This window comes from Dinoponera quadriceps, unplaced genomic scaffold (genome assembly GCF_001313825.1).
Source record: "Dinoponera quadriceps isolate SergipeBrazil2010 unplaced genomic scaffold, ASM131382v1 scaffold3061, whole genome shotgun sequence".
Taxonomy (NCBI): domain Eukaryota; kingdom Metazoa; phylum Arthropoda; class Insecta; order Hymenoptera; family Formicidae; genus Dinoponera; species Dinoponera quadriceps.
The window spans coordinates 942,623-962,722 of record NW_014557306.1 but is presented as its reverse complement, the minus strand read 5'-3'; the positions used below and the strand labels follow the sequence as shown (position 1 = coordinate 962,722).

The window sequence follows — 20,100 nt, the reverse complement described above, 5'->3', positions numbered from 1 at the left end:
TTTGGCGGTCAAATTACAACCGTAAAGGCCGAATGTCACACTTGTATCGTGTGATTCAACGGGAAAAACTCAGATCTTAATTCTAGATTGAGATCTGTATCGTGCATGTGAGATAAGCTTCGAATAACGACTGCCGATACTCGGATCGGCGAGTTTACGTGAAACTTTTCACGTTTCGCGTCTCCGCTCTGAGAGAAAAGTCACACGATCGCGACCTTTCAATTAATCCTCGTCTCGTTTATCGTCACAGAGATGTCCCGTCGATCTTCCGGGCGCGTCAATGTCCCATGAAGAATAAAGCCGCTGTATTTTTCTTCACGCCGAGCATTATTCACCTCTCGACCAAGCGATCAACGTTGAATGAAACCGTGGCTTTAATTTGTCGCTTTAATTGCCCATCACACGCTTGTATTCATGAACGGTAGCGTCACGAGAAAGAGAGAGAGAGAGAAAGCGGGCGCGTCCTCCGGCTTGAGAGAGCGCGGGAGACGCGAGAAATAAATAAATCCAGTCTCCAAAACAACATGCGTAATCTTATCGCGCGCGTATATTTGGTGGATTTCCATGTTTGCACGACGCGAGGCGTTACACACGGTGAAGTTATTTGCATACCGCCCGGATTATCGCCGAAGTTTTATACTGCGCGATAGATCCGTCGCGCGAAAAATCTGAACGAGAGTGTCGGGCTAGTCCGCACATAGAAACAAGATGTTATCGTAATTTTCATGAGGCGACGCGAACTCTCCGAACCGGAGAGAAGCGGTGAACGATATGAAACGACCCTCCATTCCGGTCTCCACGTTCGGTTGTGATCTACAATAGTAAACCGGAACCATTATTTACTATTTGTTATTATTTAGCAAAAGATTAAAACCTTTTGCTCTAAACGCTTAAATGCAACTCAATTTCTAGCAAAAAATGTTTCCCACGCTATCAGACACGTCACAAATCCTAAGATTTAAGCGGTTATTACGATTATTTGGCAGCGTGGGAAACGTGCTTTGTCAGAAATAACGTTACGTTTTATTGTTTAGAGAAGAAGACTCTCACCACACCTATTGTAGATTCGGACTTAAGATAACGCATCTGAAGTTACTTGGCAAAAGTGACGAGATAATTCGATCGAGGGATCTAGAAAAGACCCTTTAAGGACCAACGCTGGGTGATAATTGCGCAAACGAGTTAAGTTGCACAATTAATTTGCAATGATGTATGGAATGACGAACGAAAAAAAAAATTTTCGTATTTAAAATAAAAATAAAAATCGTATTTTTTTGTGAGCGCTGTGCTCGATTCAGCGCACGCGATTATAGCGGATCATGAGGATCGAGCGCACGTTGCAACGTCGGCCGCGACGACGTAAAGTCGACGGGACGAATTGGAACTTTTCATTGATAATTGTCAATTTACTCGGTCGCTCGCGTCTCGCGTAAGCGGCACGCGAGGCGGCCCACGGGCAAGACTGCACGGCAACTCGCGGCGAGCGGAGCGTAGATAAACGATCGCGAAGGCCAATTGGAGAGCGCGTTCGCCACAAAGCCGACGCTGCCGACGGCGTGTTGGCGTGAGCGCTGCCTCGACACACCGCCATAACGCGGCGCGAGTATTTCGAATTTCCGAACGCGACCCGCCGCGCGAGAACCCGGACTGAATCGGCGAGTGATTCTTCGGTTAATTTTAGAAGAATATCGAGGTGTCGCGAACATTCGATAAGACTTGTACCCCAAGTAGTACATGTTAGATTCATGCACGTAACGTTTTATGATCACATTACATATGTATATCATCATATTGCATACGTTTAAAGAACGTGTATGAAACTAACTGTGCTATCTAAATGTGTGTGTATATATATATATATACATATACGAGAGCATTCAACAATTACGTCACATAACGAGGGAGGAGAGGGTTTATTAGCGCACATGATGACGAGAGGGGGAGGAAGAGGAAAGGCCATGGAACGTCACATTTAGATGACATAACTTGTGACTATGAATGTGCGTGTGTTATCTACTTTGTTTGCATTCACGAAACATTTGGTTACACTTAGTGAACATTTTTAAGTTTTAACATGATTTTGTGTTAATGATCAAAATATTGATTTTTTAAATATTTTTATTCTTCTAAAAACACAATTTTTATAGTCAAAATTATACAGTCAAGATTATAAAATAAAGTAACTAATTTGATTTGATATATATTTGTAGTTTAGAAAAAGTAAATAGCGTACAGTCTAATATTTGGTAATGTGATTATAAACAATTTTTCCTTATTCTATTCCTTATTCTATGCGGAAGCGATGGGAAGAGAGTCATATGTCACATAATATTGGAAGAAGGTCCGAATATTTTGTGACGAAAAGGAGGAAGAATAAAAAATATTCAAATTTCGTGCTACGTAATTATTGAATGACCTCATATGTATATGTAATCAGTAGCAGAAAGGTTGCAACATTTTTTTTCACAATGTATTCGTACACAATACGAGAGAACTTGTTTTTTTAATATTCCTCAGGAGATAAATTTTCGTATTAGATGCGAGATATATTCCTGTTAAATGCGTTATGAAGTTCATTGAGTTTGCAACTTTTCTTCCTGTATATCTGTTTTATCAGGATTATGACGAAAATAAAAGTGCTCATCGAGTATTTATTCGAGTTAAGCCATTATCAGATTATTGAAGATCAAGAATTGTTGATTAAAGATTACAGCGTTCCACGAATCAGGAATTAACTTCGTTCGATTAACTGGCTTTTTCTCGATCGGTCAACTTCTAATTTCCGGGCGAAAGAAAAAGATCTTCGATTTGCAATCCTCAATCTTCGGTATCTTGTCTGATACGGGCATTATTTTGTCTCGACACCCGGTGAAAGGAAACTCGACTCGCCGCCGCACCGGTGTGGTGGTACGCTGCGGCGTTTCGGGACACGAAAATCCCACGCAGCATCCAGGAAGTGGTGAGAGGTGGCACCGGATGCATCTCAATAAGGGGAGACGAGCGAACGAGTTTGCGTAAAACAATTCTTTCTGCGTTTCGCAGGCAGNGAAATGGGGGGGGGGGGAGAAAGAGAAAGAGACCACTGGCTTGCGTTCATTGTCCGCCGTGTAAGTGCATTTCAGTGAGGTGTCCCGTTACACAGATGTGCTTTATAACTCGCGATAAAGCGAAGGATATCCACTGCCCGCTTCCCGTGATACTTATTACAAAGTACATCCGCCGAATAATTAATTAATCGGGCGATCATTAATCGAGTAATCAAGCAGGCTCGCTATTACTCATCGCATTTTTAACACTGCTCGGTTCAAAACAAAATAATTCTCTCTCTTTCTTGGTGTTATAAGAGTTAATGGATACACCGAGAGGAAATAAATCAACGAACATCCTCGTTCAGAAAAATACTGTAATATCCACCGAATGAACTAAGCGTTCGTGCGATGATACATCGCGGCGATGTGGATCGCTATCAGATCGTGGTCATTGAATCGGCTGATGACTCGTCAAAGTAACTGTTCATTGAGAGAAAAAATATTTATAATCGCATAAGCGAAACAAGTATAGTCAGAAGAACGATTTTTTTTTGTGTCAACGATAATAACCTTATGCATATTTTTACTATTATTTTTGTGGTTAAAGGTGTAAAAAGGGTATAGTTAAAGTGAAAAATAACTCTAATTTCTCTCAGTGTATAATTTGTCCGATCGACTTGATATTCGCTCGGATAAATTCCGCTCATCCAAGTGAAATTCTGTCGATCTCGCTGTTCTCTGTTTTTCTCGGTGTGTCGGCGAAGCTTTTATTTATGTTTATACGTTACACGTGTGCGCAGGTGGTTGACGACGTGGAGGGAAACAAACATCGCTTGCTTCACGGACAAGGCGTACTATCCAAAGCGCGGCGGCTACACAGATTATTTCTACAGGTTAGTAGTTAATGTTTACTCACCGGCGAGGCAAGACGTACGACCGGAAGACGCGTGGCCGCATCTGCATCACGTGTTTACCATCGGCAGAGAGTCACCTGTTCCATCGTTTCGCTACTAGAGCCGGCTTTGCCGGTGTCGCGTTATCTCCTTGCGTGCCAGCAAAGAAGATAGTAACGATGGCAAAATTGCAACCGCGATAAATTACTTTTATCGAGCTCAAGGTGGCGGGTCGAGGTTGAGAACGGGAGCATTGTTTCGCAAATGCCGAGAAAAAGCCGGTTTTCCTTCGCGGTATCTCGGCGACCGCGAGTCGAGACTTCACGCCAGACAGACAGACAGAAGTGTATCGAAATGGCACGAATATCGAAATACACTGCCGATCAAAAGCTCGACGCGTTGACTGTCACCGGTGACTTCAGGGAGGTTTGGTTTTTGATGTCATATTAAAATCAGCGTGTTATTTTAAAATGCTAATTAACTATGGATATTTTAGGCTTTCGCGATTTGAATAAATATTCCACTTGGTTTTCGAGTTAGCATTTCAGTTCTTCAGGCCGAGGAACGATCCGAAACTAATATTAATTAATTATACATATTATTCAGCGAAACTCACGCAATAACAATTTATCATTGATTATTAATTTACTATTTCCCGCAAAAAGTATCTATGGGAGTCTCACGTCGCAGTTGGCGCATGCGGCGGAGAATTCTTTTCACACGCTAACTGAGAGATAACTCGCACTTGGCAGTCCGTGTATTAAAGTGATCCGGAAGAAGGGGGGGAGGGGAAACTAATGATCAATGAATATGTTACGTGGTGTCTTTCGCTTCTTAAAAATACCGAGAAGCACGAGACGCAAGGCGGGCGTGTTCCTGTTGGCCGCGATGGGATCGTGACTCTTCCGAAAAACGAGACTTTCTCGTGAGCATCCCGACATTAAGATCCGTTCGCGTTCGCGGAAAGTTCTTTATCGAAAGGACCCTCAATGCTCGGTCAGAACAATGTGTGTGGTGCACGTTGTGCGGGAATATTCTTTGTCGTCGTCGCGATTGTGCCCACTTCCGTGGGAATTCGCGGAACGGAAGTGCAATTTCTGGCTGGTGCCGAGTCGGTGGCCAGCTTCCATGCCGCGAGCAACGCGAAAAAAGGGCGATCCTTAAAGAAACGATGCCAGGTGCTGCTCTCGCGCCTTTTCACAAATACGCCGCGCAAGTTCGACGAAACCGTGATACTCGTGGTATCGGCCCTTCGCCAGCGAATATCCCACATATACGACGAAGGTACGTAAACTTGTTTGCTTGCAAAACGGTTTAGACACCGTGAAGTTGGGAACACAGCGAACTTAATCACAACTGAGAGTCGCATCTGTGACGCACGGTGATGCCTAAATGTACGTTCGCGGAAATACTTCGTGACTTTTTTATTACACAAAGGCATGAATGGAACACGATGTAGAGATTAAAGTGAGGAAATATCGATTAGTTAAAACTCCAACTCCAAGATCAAAAAAGTGTGTTACTATTGAATTCCACTATTGTGTTACTATTGAATTCCAAAATAGTGACCGCTCGCTTCGAGACAAATGTTTTATCTCGCGCGCGCGCGCGACTTACGCTTAACGAGTTGCAACAAACACACGAGTATCGTTTCACCAAACACGTGCGCCTGGAGTTACTCCTCTTTGTTGAAGTGCAGAGGTAGGAGAAGGGAAGGAGAAGCCGGGGAATCTCAAAAATGAAACGCACGCTCTGAATATTTAATAAATAATGCTGTGATATTTATTTCATTCTTCATATATTATCGTATTCTGTTCTATATATATATGTGTATATATATATTATCACTCAAGTACAATCGCGTATATTGCACATTCATTTTGTTAAATAAATAATATTACGCGATATTGTAAAAATTAATAAAAGTAATTTAGTTCGACATCGAAGATTCCTTCCCTTTTATCCGCGCGAATTTTACTTTTTTATAGGATTTACGCGCATTTATGAAAATGGAAAATTCAACCCAGTAAGCAAGAAATCATTAATATAGTGTTATTACATAATAATATTTTATAAATATGTAACATTTTCAAATATGTAATCTTTAATGTTATATACAATTTGTTATTGTTACTGATATTTGACCCAAATATTAAAAATAATATTTTTGCACTATGATTTGGATATTTACAAATATTATATTATCAAGTAACAATTAAAAAAAATATATATAAAATATCATGTTAAAATGTTTATAAAATCTATATAAAATCCATTTTTCAAAAGATTGATTCAATGTTTCCCGCTTACTAGGTGGTTTCTGCGAGATGTACCGCTGGACTATTATTTATACAGATAAATAATCTAGTTTAATTAATATACATAATTTCATTGTTCGAAAGTCGTTAATTTATCACATTATCTATTTATAAGTCTTGAAAACATCGATCGTTCTCGTTACTCGTACGAATATCGAACTTCATCGCATATTCTCAAAAAATATACGAGTAACTTTCACCGCTCATATCCTTCCGATTTTTCGTATCCGCGAAAGATGAGTCGTTAATTACAGAATACAAAATCTCTCAGCTATTTCAATTACTACGTTTTCTTGACGGTCTACATCTACTGTAATAAATATGAAATAATATCACGATACTCAGTCAGAAGACTCAATTCAATTTCTCTCCATTCCTGCCTTTTTCTTGTCATCGCGTGCTCCGACCGCCTGATCGTTATTCTCTTTCTTCCGCATCCGTCTTTGCTGCATCCGTCTTTGCCGCCTCCTCTGGCCGTCCCTCTTGTAAATCGGGCGCCCCGTTCTTCAACTGCGCGAAATCAGAGATTTCATTTCCGTCACGGTCGACCCTCACCCATTCGTAACGACCGGACAACGGCACTTCGTTCTCGAAATCGAAGTTCCATCTTTCTTTGGCCTGTCAATTGATAAACATATATAAAACATATATAAAATAACATAAATATAAGTGCCCGACGCAACAACTGATTACTGTTGTTTGCGTCGAAAATGTAATCGGAAGAAATTCGTTTGGACGCATATATGCATTCATAATAACATTCGAGACGCTAATTATACCGAATCAAGGCGTTTTAATTCGCAACAACCTTGGCCCGCTCAGATTTAATGGAATTTATGAACGAAAATGTGAAAAAGGAGAACACTCCTTTCTGTTTCTTACATTATCTCGATCTCGCCGTGCTTCCTCGAATAAGCGATTGACCAAGTTATCGTTCTCGCCATTGCTCGTTCGTCCATTGTCGTTCTTGTCGTTTGTCGATTGTTCATTACTATCCACGTCGTCCTGGAAAAGCCTTCTGCAAACATTTCGGCGTCTAATCCCTTCTTGTTGGTCGACGTTCTTTTCGTCCATCGTCAGGCGGGCCCTTATCAGGAAAATGAAATTGTTTACTCGTGTTTGTACGACTCGCTACAAGACGGAAATTTTATTTAAAGAAATTTATCAAATCGGCTGTTAATGTCAGACAGTAGAATTTTATAAAAAGTACGTCTTAAACTTGTGTTGGTCGATTTTTGTCAAATTTTAATTAAATTTTATTTTTTAATTAAATAATTATTAATAGTCGTTACTTGAAACTCGTTTTTTTTTTTAGACATCTCTTGGACATCTTAGAAGTTTACGTTGTTGTCTGAGTTGCCTCCTACTTTCGTATTTATCACGATCGAGCATCATGCTTGGATGATAGTGACCTTGATATTTCCGGGTAAAGCCAACAAATATAACCAAACAGCCGAGCAAGTTTCTTTACGGAATAACAGTACTTAACAGTATACCGTATTAATCGTGCGAAGCGATAGCGGCCGAGTTAGAGGCATTACACTTCACGTTTTGTAAACAAGGTGGCACACATTGAGTCGAGGTCTTTGCGTTTGGACAAGGCTCTCTATGCATGCAAACGGCGAGAAAGAAAGAGAGAGAGAGAGAGAGAAAGGCAGAAGAGAAACCCGTAATACTGTTGGTTAACGTGCCGTCGGGCGGGTGTATCGGAATGCATCTCACTTCCGGCACACGCCATCGCGGACGCATGCCGAAGAACATAATATTTATTACTCTCGTATGTAGGATTCTCGGAAGTCCTTTATTTTGCACGCGCTCGACCTTTTTCAAACTGCGAGCGCAATATACGCGTTACGATTAATCAGCATAAATCGGTCGAATATTTCTATACTCCAATACTCGGATATTACCCGGGTGCTCAAAATCGAGAAATTCTTTTTCCAACGGTATCATGTATTTATCTTTATTTAAATACATTCTCCGCGTCAGTCTGCATGTAAAAGTATCAAGGTAAGGTCAATGAAAAGTGAGTAATTACGAAAAATTGTCATTGTTTGGAAAATAAATACCTCGTTAGACATTCTATATTTTATTTCACATTTTAATATGTGTGTAAAGACTGAGTATTCAATCGTGTGTGGGTTGACCTTAATACTTTTGCATTATCGCGTGCATCATTACGAGACGATTCGGCATTCGTCATCGCCGAATCATACCTTTCACAGCGCCGAGAAACAAGTCGTCGCCGAATACTCGCGGCTAAGCGCGAACTAAGCGTCATCGTTAAGGATATTATTCTTACGAATTCATTCATAAATAGCGTCATTTTAGATCGAGAGGCTCTTGTTTTTTTTCTTCGCGGGCTCTATCTATATATATTACAATTTATCAAACGGGTAGTACAGGTTTACACGCCTTTCCTTGACCCACTTATTCCGACGTACAACTAATCCGCGCAAATATCCGCTTATAATATAGTTTTTATTGCACGTGATGTAAATTGATCGTCGGGTTAATCGAGGAATTCGATTGAAAGGAAGCCTGCAAAATATATGAAATTGGATCTTAAAGAGGATAACCCAAAAGAGTGGAGTAGTCTTTGCTCCACAATGGAAGGAAGAAAATAACGTCGAAACATTAGGTCTAGCCATCACAATCATCAGACGCGAGTCTTATTGAAAATGTCTGGGCATTGATAAAGTTAAAATTGTGTGGGAAAAAAATATACACGATAAAAACAGATTCGTTCGATATTTATCTCGACAGCATGCTATAAAATCGGTAGGAAGGTATGCCTGGAAGATGTCGGGCAATAATTAATTGGCAACGACGGCGATTGAACGCCTTGTTAATGCAAAAACGTTGCAGTACTGATTGTGTAGTACATGTGTAATTTTTTTCATTTTTTATAATAAATAAAATTAAAAATTTTACGCCGGTCACGCTCTTATTAAACTGGTTGTACGCAAACTGATAAGCCGGGTTCGACGAGTTCAACCTGTTCACGCGATCGTCCACTTACTTTCCCGCGGCATCCCTCATTCCGTCTCCCGTGAGTGTGTCGAACGGCGATAAGGTATCGACTTTATTCACTGCTAATTATACAGGCGAGCGCACTCGATCCGGATCGTACTTTCCTCGCTACTTCGCGGATCACACGCGCTCATTTATCCCGTCTTGACACGCGCGTCTCTTTAACACCATTCCGTCCGACGCCCGGTTTAACAGCCTCGGTTGCCGTCGCCAGTCGGTGTGTCACCCGATCGATAAGCGCCTTTCAGTCGGGGGTGCGGATCCGCGATTCCCCGGGGCTGATTTCGTGCGCGCGCATCGCACTTTAGGGGTGCCTTCGTTTGTCAACGCGCGTTTCCACCAACAAGAGGTCTGTTCTTTTTAGCTAAACTGTCATCGAAAATTTCTTTCTTTTCCCTTCAACGCTAGAGGATATATACTCCGACAGAAACGTATGGAATGGCAGTTGTCGTTTGCGTAACGGAGGCGATCCGACGCATTGATCGTTATACTGTCTGCCCATCCTCCCCCCGCGCGTTTCCGAAGGAACGTAATAAAGTTCATGAAATGCGCGATGACGAATTTTCATGGAAGTTGGTCGAAAGGGAGCCTCGTGTCGCGAGAGATGAACGATGAAATACGCGATGAAACGGCAGGGTTAACGGCTTGTTTCGCGCATGCGTTCTCTCGTAATGTCGTTCCCGTGCGAATCTAGGCTAGTCAGCTGCAATCGAGATGCAGCAAATGAGTCTAGGCGGTCTATGGGGCTAGTTGAGACACGACGAGGCTCGGAAGTGTGTACTAACTATTAAACGCTTTTCTTTGATTTTCCTCCATTCTACGATTTGAGCCAGTTTTCTTTTAAAACCTCTCCCACTTAAAACATCCGCTACATTACGTTATCTGGATCGTCATCGATTCAGCACACTTATAAAATTGGACGAACAGTTTTCTTTCACTCGAACACTTACGAGTATACGAAATAAATTAATAAACAGTCGCAAAATTAATTTGTACCTGGAACGTTCCTCTCTAACCTCCTTTCTCATGATTTCGTAAATGTTAGTTTAACGATTATTCATTGATTGTTTGAATAAAAAGAAAGTGTTCGTCCAATTTTACAAGTCTACTGAATCGATCAGAAACGTCATGTTTTGGATATATCATTTTATTTGAAAGTATAACGAAAACAATCTTGCGTGTTCTCGTTTCATTAAACAAGGTCAGGCAGCGAATAATCAGGAGCCTTGATATATGTAAAATTAAATTACCGGTATTACAAGTCTGGTGTAAAAAGTGTTGCTGCAGTCCACACTATTCACGTATCGCACTCGCAGCACGGCGCGTGACATGCGCGCGAAAAGCGTCTCGAGCGCGTCGGAACGTCTAAGACGGAGAGACTCGTGCCGCAGACTGACGCGAGACCGTCGGACTGCAACTAGCCCCATAGACCGCCTAGACTCATTTGCTGCATCTCGATTGCAGCTGACTAGCCTAGATTCGCACGGGAACGACATTGCGAGAGAACGCATGCGCGAAACAAGCCGTTAACCCTGCCGTTTCATCGCGTATTTCATCGGCGATCGTTTATCTCTCGCGACACGAGGCTCCCTTTCGACCGACTTCCATGAAAATTCGTCATCGCGCATTTCATGAACTTTATTACGTTTCTTCGGAANGGGGGGGGGGGGGAGAATGGGCAGACAGTATGACGATCAATGCGTCGGATCGCCTCCGTTATGCTCTAAATTAAAGGTGTTTTTCACCAGGCTCGGATTAATCTAACCGACGATTTTTAATTATTGCCAACCAAGCTGTTACCTGCTCTATTTTGCTGACACAGATAGAGAGATCGTTAATTTTCTTTTATTATTGTGCGTGTTGAACGAATTTGTTGCGCAAATCTGAAAATTGGCCTTGGCAAATTCTTGTTATTATTCATCGATTAATTTAATCTGAGTCGAATGAATTTTACCCTAACACGTTCCATGCAGGACTATAATTTTTCGTGACTTCCCGTGGATCGGTGGTCCTGTTACGAGCTAAATTTGATCTGCCGCATAACATGAGTCTCGTAATAATGATATACAAAACATTTTATGATTACTGACGCTTCGTCTCGGAGCTAAAATATCAAATTGACCCGAACGAAAAGTTTAGCATGCGATCACCGGTAATTGGCGATGTGCGCGTGTGATACCGTAACAATAGCGCTCCTGTAACATGCGATACTGTAACAATAGCGCTTAATGACGAGCGCGCCATCATTATTAATAGCGACGCTCGAAGCCAAGGTTACAATTTATCAAGAAGTGTATTATATAGGGTGTCCGAGAATTTTCTTGGGATCCATGCTGTGTAAAACATGAGAAGCTCAATAAAAAAGTCATGTATCATTTTGCAAAATTCGCATTTGCAAAATAATAGAAGGTTTTTGTCGTCCGATTTACTTAACCTTCCACCAGAGATGGAACTAGTTTTATTATGTAGTCAGATCCCTACTGGTAGTTGAAAGAACTGTGCGTCAGTATATCGAGATTGATTCGCTTATTTCCTTTCAAGCTTCTGCGTAGCAACCACGTGAACGAACGGGCCGAACGATTATTGCGCAAACGGTATGCACGTAAAGCGGCATAACGCGATCGATAACATCGATCGTGCCGGGTAACAGTAACAATATTTACCGCGTTATTATCGCTTTAGCACCGTTATTGGCCGTTGTGTAATCGTTATAGCACGCGTTTCGTAAGCGGTACGCGACGTGCAAGGTTCCTCCGCATTGTAAATTCAGCAAAGTTCCTGCGTAAGCGTCTACGTAATGTCTCTGACGAGACAATGCACTTTCGTTTAATTCTCGTGAATTTCCGCGAAGTCGTAATTACGTGTTAGATTACCGCAAAAGTGTTTTTTCTCTTCCTCCGACGATTTTCACTTCGAGTCGCATCTAAACGCTTCTCTAATTATAGAATGGACACGGTGCATATTGCACATCGATGTTATGATTTCTCACACAACAACCGCTGCGTAAAACCAAACAACAACAATATGTGTTACAACTTATGTTATATCGTACTTATATTGTCGAGTGGAAAATTATAACATTAATGCAATATATTATTGCTACTTGTTTACCGAGTTGTAGTTGTGCAATTTTATTTAACTTTTATAGCACAGACAAATCGTAATTGATTGTTTTATACATTTATTCATGAATAGGTGGAAAATCGTCCGCTGTGGGATTAAATCTGTTACGAGAACATTTTCTCCGGATGAAGGGAAAGTTATTGAAAAGGAATGAATATTTCGAACGATAGGGATCATTTCGAAGTAATCGCGTAATTCCGCTCGGTAATTCTACTCAACGAGCGATCAGTATGCAAGAGGGAGGGGAAGCTTCGGCTCAGGTGAGAGATTCGAAAAATCCGGTTCGCGCGGCCGCGCGTAACGCAGTTCTTTCGTTCCGCGCCTCGACACCTGTGCAAGAGAAGAGACCCCTGAGTAAATTTGCCTCACCCCTGCCGCTTGTGGAGTCGGCTGAAAATGCGAAGGGAGCACGACACCGGAGTGTGTCTATGCAGGGCCGGTAATTATTCCGCTTGAGTTACCAAACGGCAAACGGACAGTCGCTTAGCGCCTCGAAGAAACTTCTGCCGGGTCCCCTCCTGGACACCATGAACAGGCCATGCATCTCTTACCGCGAGACAAGATTCCCGATGCCACTCGAGATAGCGCTAATCTATGCCGCCGTAAAACTGTACGCGTCTGCTTTTAAAACTCCCGATTTCTTTCGCGCCGCAGCGATACACGCGATGGTCGCGTCACGTGATTCGATTCACGTTATCGAAAGCACGTGTGCGGAAATGCCTGCCGAGTGAGAAAGATAAGCGGAATTGCGTATGTGGAAAAACAAAGAAAGAATTTACGGCATTATTTAAGGCCTTTACGAACAAAGCACTGGGTATTAATATTGTCAATATTAATATGTATTGTTGGAGGATGTAATGCGTGAATGTGCGTTATCGCACGTGGGGTTGAAATTTGGAGCAATCTTCGAGCGAAAATTAAAAAATAATTTTTTTTTCAGTTTAACATCAGTATAAAAACGAAAATATGCAAAAAATAAAATTGCGCAAAATATGTCGATATTAACATAAATAAGCAAGAGAAACGATTGCGCGCGCGCACGAACATTCCTGCCGGAAGTCCTAATGGCAAAAAAATGACAATAGTTTTATATTCTATGGAGCGATATACGTTAGAAAGGAAATGGTTTGTTGAAAACGAGTGTCCGGAAGATCTCCATAATCGACGTATCCGCGAATCAAACCTTGATTTCTCCATAAACCGGGCGGAACGCCGCATTAACTCGGTATTACCGAGATTTCGACAGTATTCATTGCAACAATCAATGTTTGCAACCTCACCAAATGTATGTGCAAATAAGTATGTTCTGCCACCATATGCTATAAACGAAATATCAAATAAGACATCTTTTTACTTGGCTGCACCAGAAGAAGAATTTACAAGTCTTTAGGAATGAGTTAGTAGTTGCTTTTTTTAAAGTAGAATTCATTATACCGCTGCTCGTTACGTATTTAAGGAATAACTCGTTGCCTTGACCGTTACTCCAGAAACAACGAGTCATTACAGTTTCCGTTACCTTCCTTATCGATTGTTAGGAACTCTTTATCCTTTCATTACCCGTTACTGCCGTTACATAAATTACCCGTTACGTTACATAAATACGTCAATTCGCGATAAAAGTAACGATTATGTTCGTTACTGTTACAGAAAATATATAATTACGTCGCCGTTGTTGTCATTGACGAAGAGAAACGATGTGTTGCCAGGCCTTCACTGAGAAGAAGCGACTTGTGTAATAACGGTGACGGTGTTACGAAAAACTCGTTACTTTCCGACTTTCCGGGGATAATTAAATAGTCATATTGTACAAGGCGAGGAAATCCTCGGATATGCATGAAGAAACGTTCGTATTCAGTTTTCGTTCCGTTCCCTTCGCCATCGACGACGGTTTAGCGTCGCGTGTGACTACGCGTAAATACCTCTAACTCGGCGTACGCCTGATCAATATTAACGTTCGAACGGCACACCGTTACTATCCGAGGAGGCCGTCGCAACGGTGATGTACATTCTTCGGCCGTTCGATCACGTACTGCGGTGTAACTTCGCGTCGAGAGAAAATGTTATTTAATCATTTTATAGAAGAAATTGTTGGCATTTGCAATTATATAATCACATAAATAAGACAAATATAATCAGAAGAACCGTTTTTTTAGTAATTATTACGATAGCGTCAGTGACAACATTTTACATATATATTGCTATTACTATTGTTTGAATTAAAACCAGAAGAGAACATAGTTGAGACCGTAAATGGCCGACTATGATTTTATTGGGATTTCTTTCAATGTTTGGACGAGTAAGATAAAGTATACATAATGACACCTGTTATATTGAATACTGTTGGTGATTAACTCGTTGAGTGCCGTGACGGTCACCAATGACCGGCACTGCGATACTATCGCGCATCTCATTAAGTTACGTATAAAGTATAATTAACTGCGTTTGAAAAATCGGTTGTACGGTTGGTAAAAATTCATGCCTATTTCTCATCGCTGCACTGAAAGTGATATCTCACTGAAGTTATGTCCTCAACTATATTTTCTTCTTATGTTTTTAACCCAAAATAGTAATAGTAAAATGCAGGTTATTACTCCTTGACATTATTCACGAAAGAAAGACTCAGTTCTCGCAACTGAATAGGGACGAAATAAACATTTAGTGACGAGAAATGAGAACACGGTGAAAAGAAGAAAAGAAAATTCGGTGGCAAGAAATGATGTCTCTGTTACAGTGACTGAGAACATTTGTGTGAGCACTCGGTCGCATTAAAATCCGGTTGAGGCAACTCAGAGCAATTGGCTGAGTTAAAACCTCCTACAGGTTAAATCTTTCTGTTTCTACAGCCGACCTTCCGTCTGGATCTCAAGCAAGAAATCTCCGCAAAAAAATCAATTGTACCGAACAGAATTGTTTTTCCATGCAGTAACACTTATTAGAAAAATATAGAGGTACTCTTGGTGTAATCTCTTCATTTATGTGATCATAGTTACAAGCATCAAATATCTTCTTCTCAGGTGTGTTCGTCAAAATGATACAGTTCGCATTTCGCGCTCGGGCGTTCACCTTCGCATTCAATCGAAGTCGTCGCTTGATGAAGCGATCGTCGGGCGAATTCCACGAGAGGAAGCCGTTCGTCAAAGTAAGGAACCGTGGTTCCTAAATGCGCCTAATTCCCTTTTGGGCACGTTCGACGAGCCCCTTCTGGATCCTCGCGTCGCGCGCATTTGCATCGGAAATCACGCGCCTTAATTCCGAGTGACGGGGGAGTCGGTCGCGCCTTCCTCCGACCTCGCACGAGGAAGGCTCTCTCTGTGAGCGATTCCCTATGAATGGAATGCATATTCATTTGTTTCTTCGCGGTAGCAACGGTGCACGTGTTGCTTTCCACGGGTCCGACATATGCTAAAATCTTTCTCGCGCCAACTGTCGCTTCCTGCATGAATCCACGGACCTTGAAATGTATTCTTCGCGAAAAGAAATCACCCCGGTCACGCTCCGCGCGGCGAGAAGGAGGCTCAGGTTGCCTTGCGAAGGGACAGGTTGCACACGGGGTGTAGGAAGCGACGGAGTGTTCGCTTTGCCTTCTCTTCGTAAAGTCGTAACGGATTGTAACGCGCCGCGTGTCGCGTCCTGTCAACGATCCGCAATTTCCCGCGTGGCTCGCCGAGATCCGAGATTCCACGTGTGTTTCGAAATCGCTTCTTTAGGATTAATGCCACGTTTAGCACGTGTCCGGATATGCTTTTCGTTTTATTCCGAGTTTATTTATTTGCAAATATTTCAAATTCAAGCATATTTCTTCGTATATTGAAATATATTCTCAAGTTCAACGTTTCTCACGCCTCGTACATCTCGCGAATTGACGAAATTCCCGCTCGATGTGGCTTTTCTTTATTTTAATCTTCGAATGAACACACGAAGTTGTGCGCTAACCCGTGGAATTTTCTCGCGCTAAGATCGATAATTTTGGATGAGCTGATTACTCCCTTCTGTACACTGCAGAGTACATCTGCCGCGAAATCCGGTGACCGTATCTTTGGCCACCGAAGAAAGCCCTCGAGGTGTCATACGGTGCCCTTTTACAAACGCTTAATGAATCCCTCCGTGACCGCTCGGATTCGAAGTTAGCTCACAACCCTCATGTCTTTCCGCAGCGTAAACGTGCTTTAAATCGTTATAAAAAAGCAACCCTCCTATCTGGGCTGGGCTCCCCTTTTCCCCCTCCACTTCGAACGAGAATATTTCCTGTCGGATGTTTTCATCCGGCAGAAGCGGTTTTTCCAAGGGCGGAAAGCTGCGCATGAAAAGTCTCATCACGTGCGGCCAATCTGCTTGCACTGTAAACCGCGGTCATTTATAAGCACACGGGAAAAAGAAAGAGAGGAAAAGAGAGAGTGAGAGAGGGGGGGGGGGAGACTGCGGGGAAGAAGAAACCAACCGCGGAATGCTCGGAAAAAATAAATCACCGCAATTAACGACGTCTGCGTCCTATTTCTTTCTTTTTTTCTCCCTTCTTTTTCTTCTCGGGTTGTAAAGATCTTTTTCATTTTATTTCCCTCCTCAAGAAGGGTGATATAAAGTGAAGAAAGAAGTCAAGCGGATCATAAGTCTCTCGTTCGGTGTCGGAACGAGACTGAGTCTCTACCCACACGTCGTGTAATCTACCCGCCCCCTTAGATCTTCCGTTGCTAGACGAAAATAGATTCACGTAGGTCGCGGCCGCAGCCGCGGAATTCAGTCTAGTATTTATTTCGCATCCGTGCATTCGCTCGCATGCGGCAGGTCAGTGACGCGTGTTCATCCCACGCTGAAGAGACAGACGATTCGGCGACAATACTTCGGCGATTTTGGCAAACTTCGTGAGAATACATACAAACTTTATTTATAGCCTTACAAGGACCTTGGAACGTAATAACATCGATATATTCGGGTTGTTCCGCAAAATTAAAAGCTTATTCGTAAAAAAATGTTTTTACTCATTATCACATGAAAAAAGAATTGAGCATTCTCTCATCGATAACGTAACAGGGATTGGTATAATCATCGTTGTTTTGTAAGATCTTAGCCATTTTTCGGGCAGCTGGCTAATTTCTCATTATAGGAAAACTTTGGTGGTTATAAGTTGACAAAGTCGTTTCCCAATTAATTTATATCCATTAATATAAGGATGTATACTATATTATGAGAACAATATTTGAAGATCGATGGAAAGATGGTGGAACTGAGAATTTCGATCGCGTGTTCCGTCGCTTCGAGGCGAGTCGCTCATTAGGGTTGAAATCAACGTCTCGTTGAGGAACGTCTGGAAATGAAATCTTCCTTTATATTACGCTTCTCGATGCGACTTCCGGCCGCGTGTACTCTAGGCGCGACAAATTCCGAGAGGCCGCACACGCAAGCAGCACCGAGCTCGTGCATTGTTTTACCGAGACGGTGACGAACCCGATGGGATATTGTTCTCGATATAGCCGAGAAACGCAGGACATAAGGAGGAGGGGCCCTGTGGGCGCATTCAACCTGGCCCCGGAATTTAAAACCCCGACACAATTATCTTTCCCCGGAGAGAGAAATCCAAGACTTACGCCGCGAATTCGAGGAGCGCAGGAAAGGCCAGGCCAACGACGGCGTAACGTTACACTGTTAAATCCCGTATGTGACGCTAGTCACGAGCCCTCTCTCTTTCCCTCTCTCTCTTTCCCCCCTTCTGCCCTCCCTCTATGTCACTTTCCTTACCGTCGCGAGTTACCGGATGTGAGAGCCGCAAGATCGCGAAATCTGTGCGATATATTTCACGATAAAACCACGATCGTCCGCTTCGCGTGGGTGTGCGAGTACGTCTCTCACGGTTAAAAATGAGATTATCTGTCTCGCAAGTAGGTTCCTCTTGTATTTGTGAGAACTTATGTGAGAGAATTGAAATAAAAAGCATATTAATGCTATCGATATAAAGCAGATATTTGTGTATCTGGGTACGCAAACTCGCGAATTCAACGGGTACTTAAATTTAAGATGAGGTAAGATCGACGAAAAACGTCTGGCAAAAATATCTCATATTTTTGCACTGAAGGAAAAAAGTGCTACATTCAAGTAAATATTTGCTAAAGAGTATTGGAATAATCGTTTTACCTGGATTGAATATTACTTAAATGCAGCATATTGAAGAGAAAATGCCATATTCAGGTAATATTTAATCAAGTAAAATAATTACTCCGATACTCCTTAGCGAATATTTATTTGAATGTAGCACGTTTTCTTTCAGTGTGATATAAAAACTAAGCATTTTTCAAAGTACCTACTTTTTTGTTAACCTTATCTTAACATATTTGCATATGATAACTTGAAGAGAATAAGAGAATAACACTGAGAAAAAAGTACAAATTTATTTCTGGAATATAGAGTTGATTTCACAGAAATAAACCTTATATTCCACAAGTCAAGTTTTTAACCAATTTTTTTCTCTGTTTAAGTAGGAATAATATAAATAAATAACTATTTATATATTCGGATATCCGGTGATTTGAAAAAAATACCCGAAAGACTTGAATAACCACCGGGGTATCCGGGTGGTATTCCAGATACCCGGTTACCTGGAATTGCCACCACTGCATACTCTAAACGAGCGATACGAATTAGTCATCCTGCGGCTTTCATCCGTGATACGATAACCTTTGTTCAGACCTGATAAAAGGTAATAAATAAATATGATTGTAAACATTGCATCCCCGTATCGAATACTGCAAGACTGCTCCTCCTCTCCCGATTTCACCACCGTTCTAGACGGGCGAGTAATTTACGCTCACCTGTGTCTTGCCGCCAACATGACGCTCCTCCGAGAAAGAACTCGCGCGCGTCGGTCAGCCGAAAATCGCTTCCTCGCGCAGAGATCCTCGCGTTTCACTCGCGCCGAACAAACGGCGGAATTCCGCGATCGGAGTAACCGTTCTTCGCAAGTTTACCGCAACGACTGAAGCTTCATGCTCCTCGTCAGCGGGATGCGGAACGGCGCACCAGGCGCTGCACTATCAATGCCAGCGCTTCTACGTATTTTAAAGGGGCCCCTGCACCGAACTGCATACCGTTGCGGTTAATCCATCTACGTACGTCTATTTATAAGTGGAACACGCATGGGCACTGTGGATTTCGAAGCCGGGTGCATGCGTGCACGCGTGCACGCAAGCTCGTGGAGGGCCGTGTATCGCGGAGAAACCTCCGTGCCGTCGATTTTATTTATAGAATGACGTGGGACGGGGCCGTTGCCTGCGGGAGGGCTCCTCCTTACCGGAGGAGTAAAGAGAAAGAGAGGCAGATAGAGAGAAAATGAGAGACACACCGGGGTGTGCGTCAAACAACAAGGGGATACCGTACAAGCCGGGGAAAGGAAGTCCATTTCCGGGGAAAAGAGGGAAAACTCAAATTCGCCGGCAGTCTCGAAAATGTACTCGCCGATCCGTTTCGACAGTTCGACGATATGTTTACGCACGCACATTGACGTGTCACACGCTGTGTCAGACGTGACCACAGAATCAGATCATCGGACTGTCCAGGTGATTTAACGGCGGTGGACGTGTAAAGAAGCGACACTCGTGAATTCGTTCCGGCGATTTTCGCACTCTCCGCTCGTTGTTAAAAAAAACTGGTGGTGTTAATCCCGACTACCGCATCCTGATTATTACCTGGGTATCCGAGGCTCGAGTTTTACCTGGG

At 42.5% G+C, this 20,100-nt stretch overlaps 1 protein-coding gene across 3 annotated transcripts; it reads right to left on the bottom strand.

The window, feature by feature from the left end:
• Positions 1 to 6,143: 6,143 nt before the first annotated feature.
• Positions 6,144 to 19,346, bottom strand: LOC106749026. 3 transcript variants are annotated; one of them, XM_014628054.1, is made up of 3 exons: positions 19,197 to 19,346; positions 7,123 to 7,327; positions 6,144 to 6,858 (listed from the first exon to the last, which is right to left on the bottom strand). In XM_014628054.1, the coding sequence occupies exons 1-3, from the start codon at positions 19,214 to 19,216 to the stop codon at positions 6,658 to 6,660; spliced, it is 426 nt and encodes a 141-aa protein (XP_014483540.1). In that variant the 5' UTR covers positions 19,217 to 19,346; the 3' UTR covers positions 6,144 to 6,657. The 3 variants fall into 3 exon arrangements, with proteins under 3 accessions (XP_014483540.1, XP_014483541.1, XP_014483539.1); XM_014628055.1 differs by lacking the exon at positions 19,197 to 19,346 and adding an exon at positions 10,524 to 10,671; XM_014628053.1 differs by lacking the exon at positions 19,197 to 19,346 and adding an exon at positions 9,263 to 9,513.
• Positions 19,347 to 20,100: the final 754 nt, after the last annotated feature.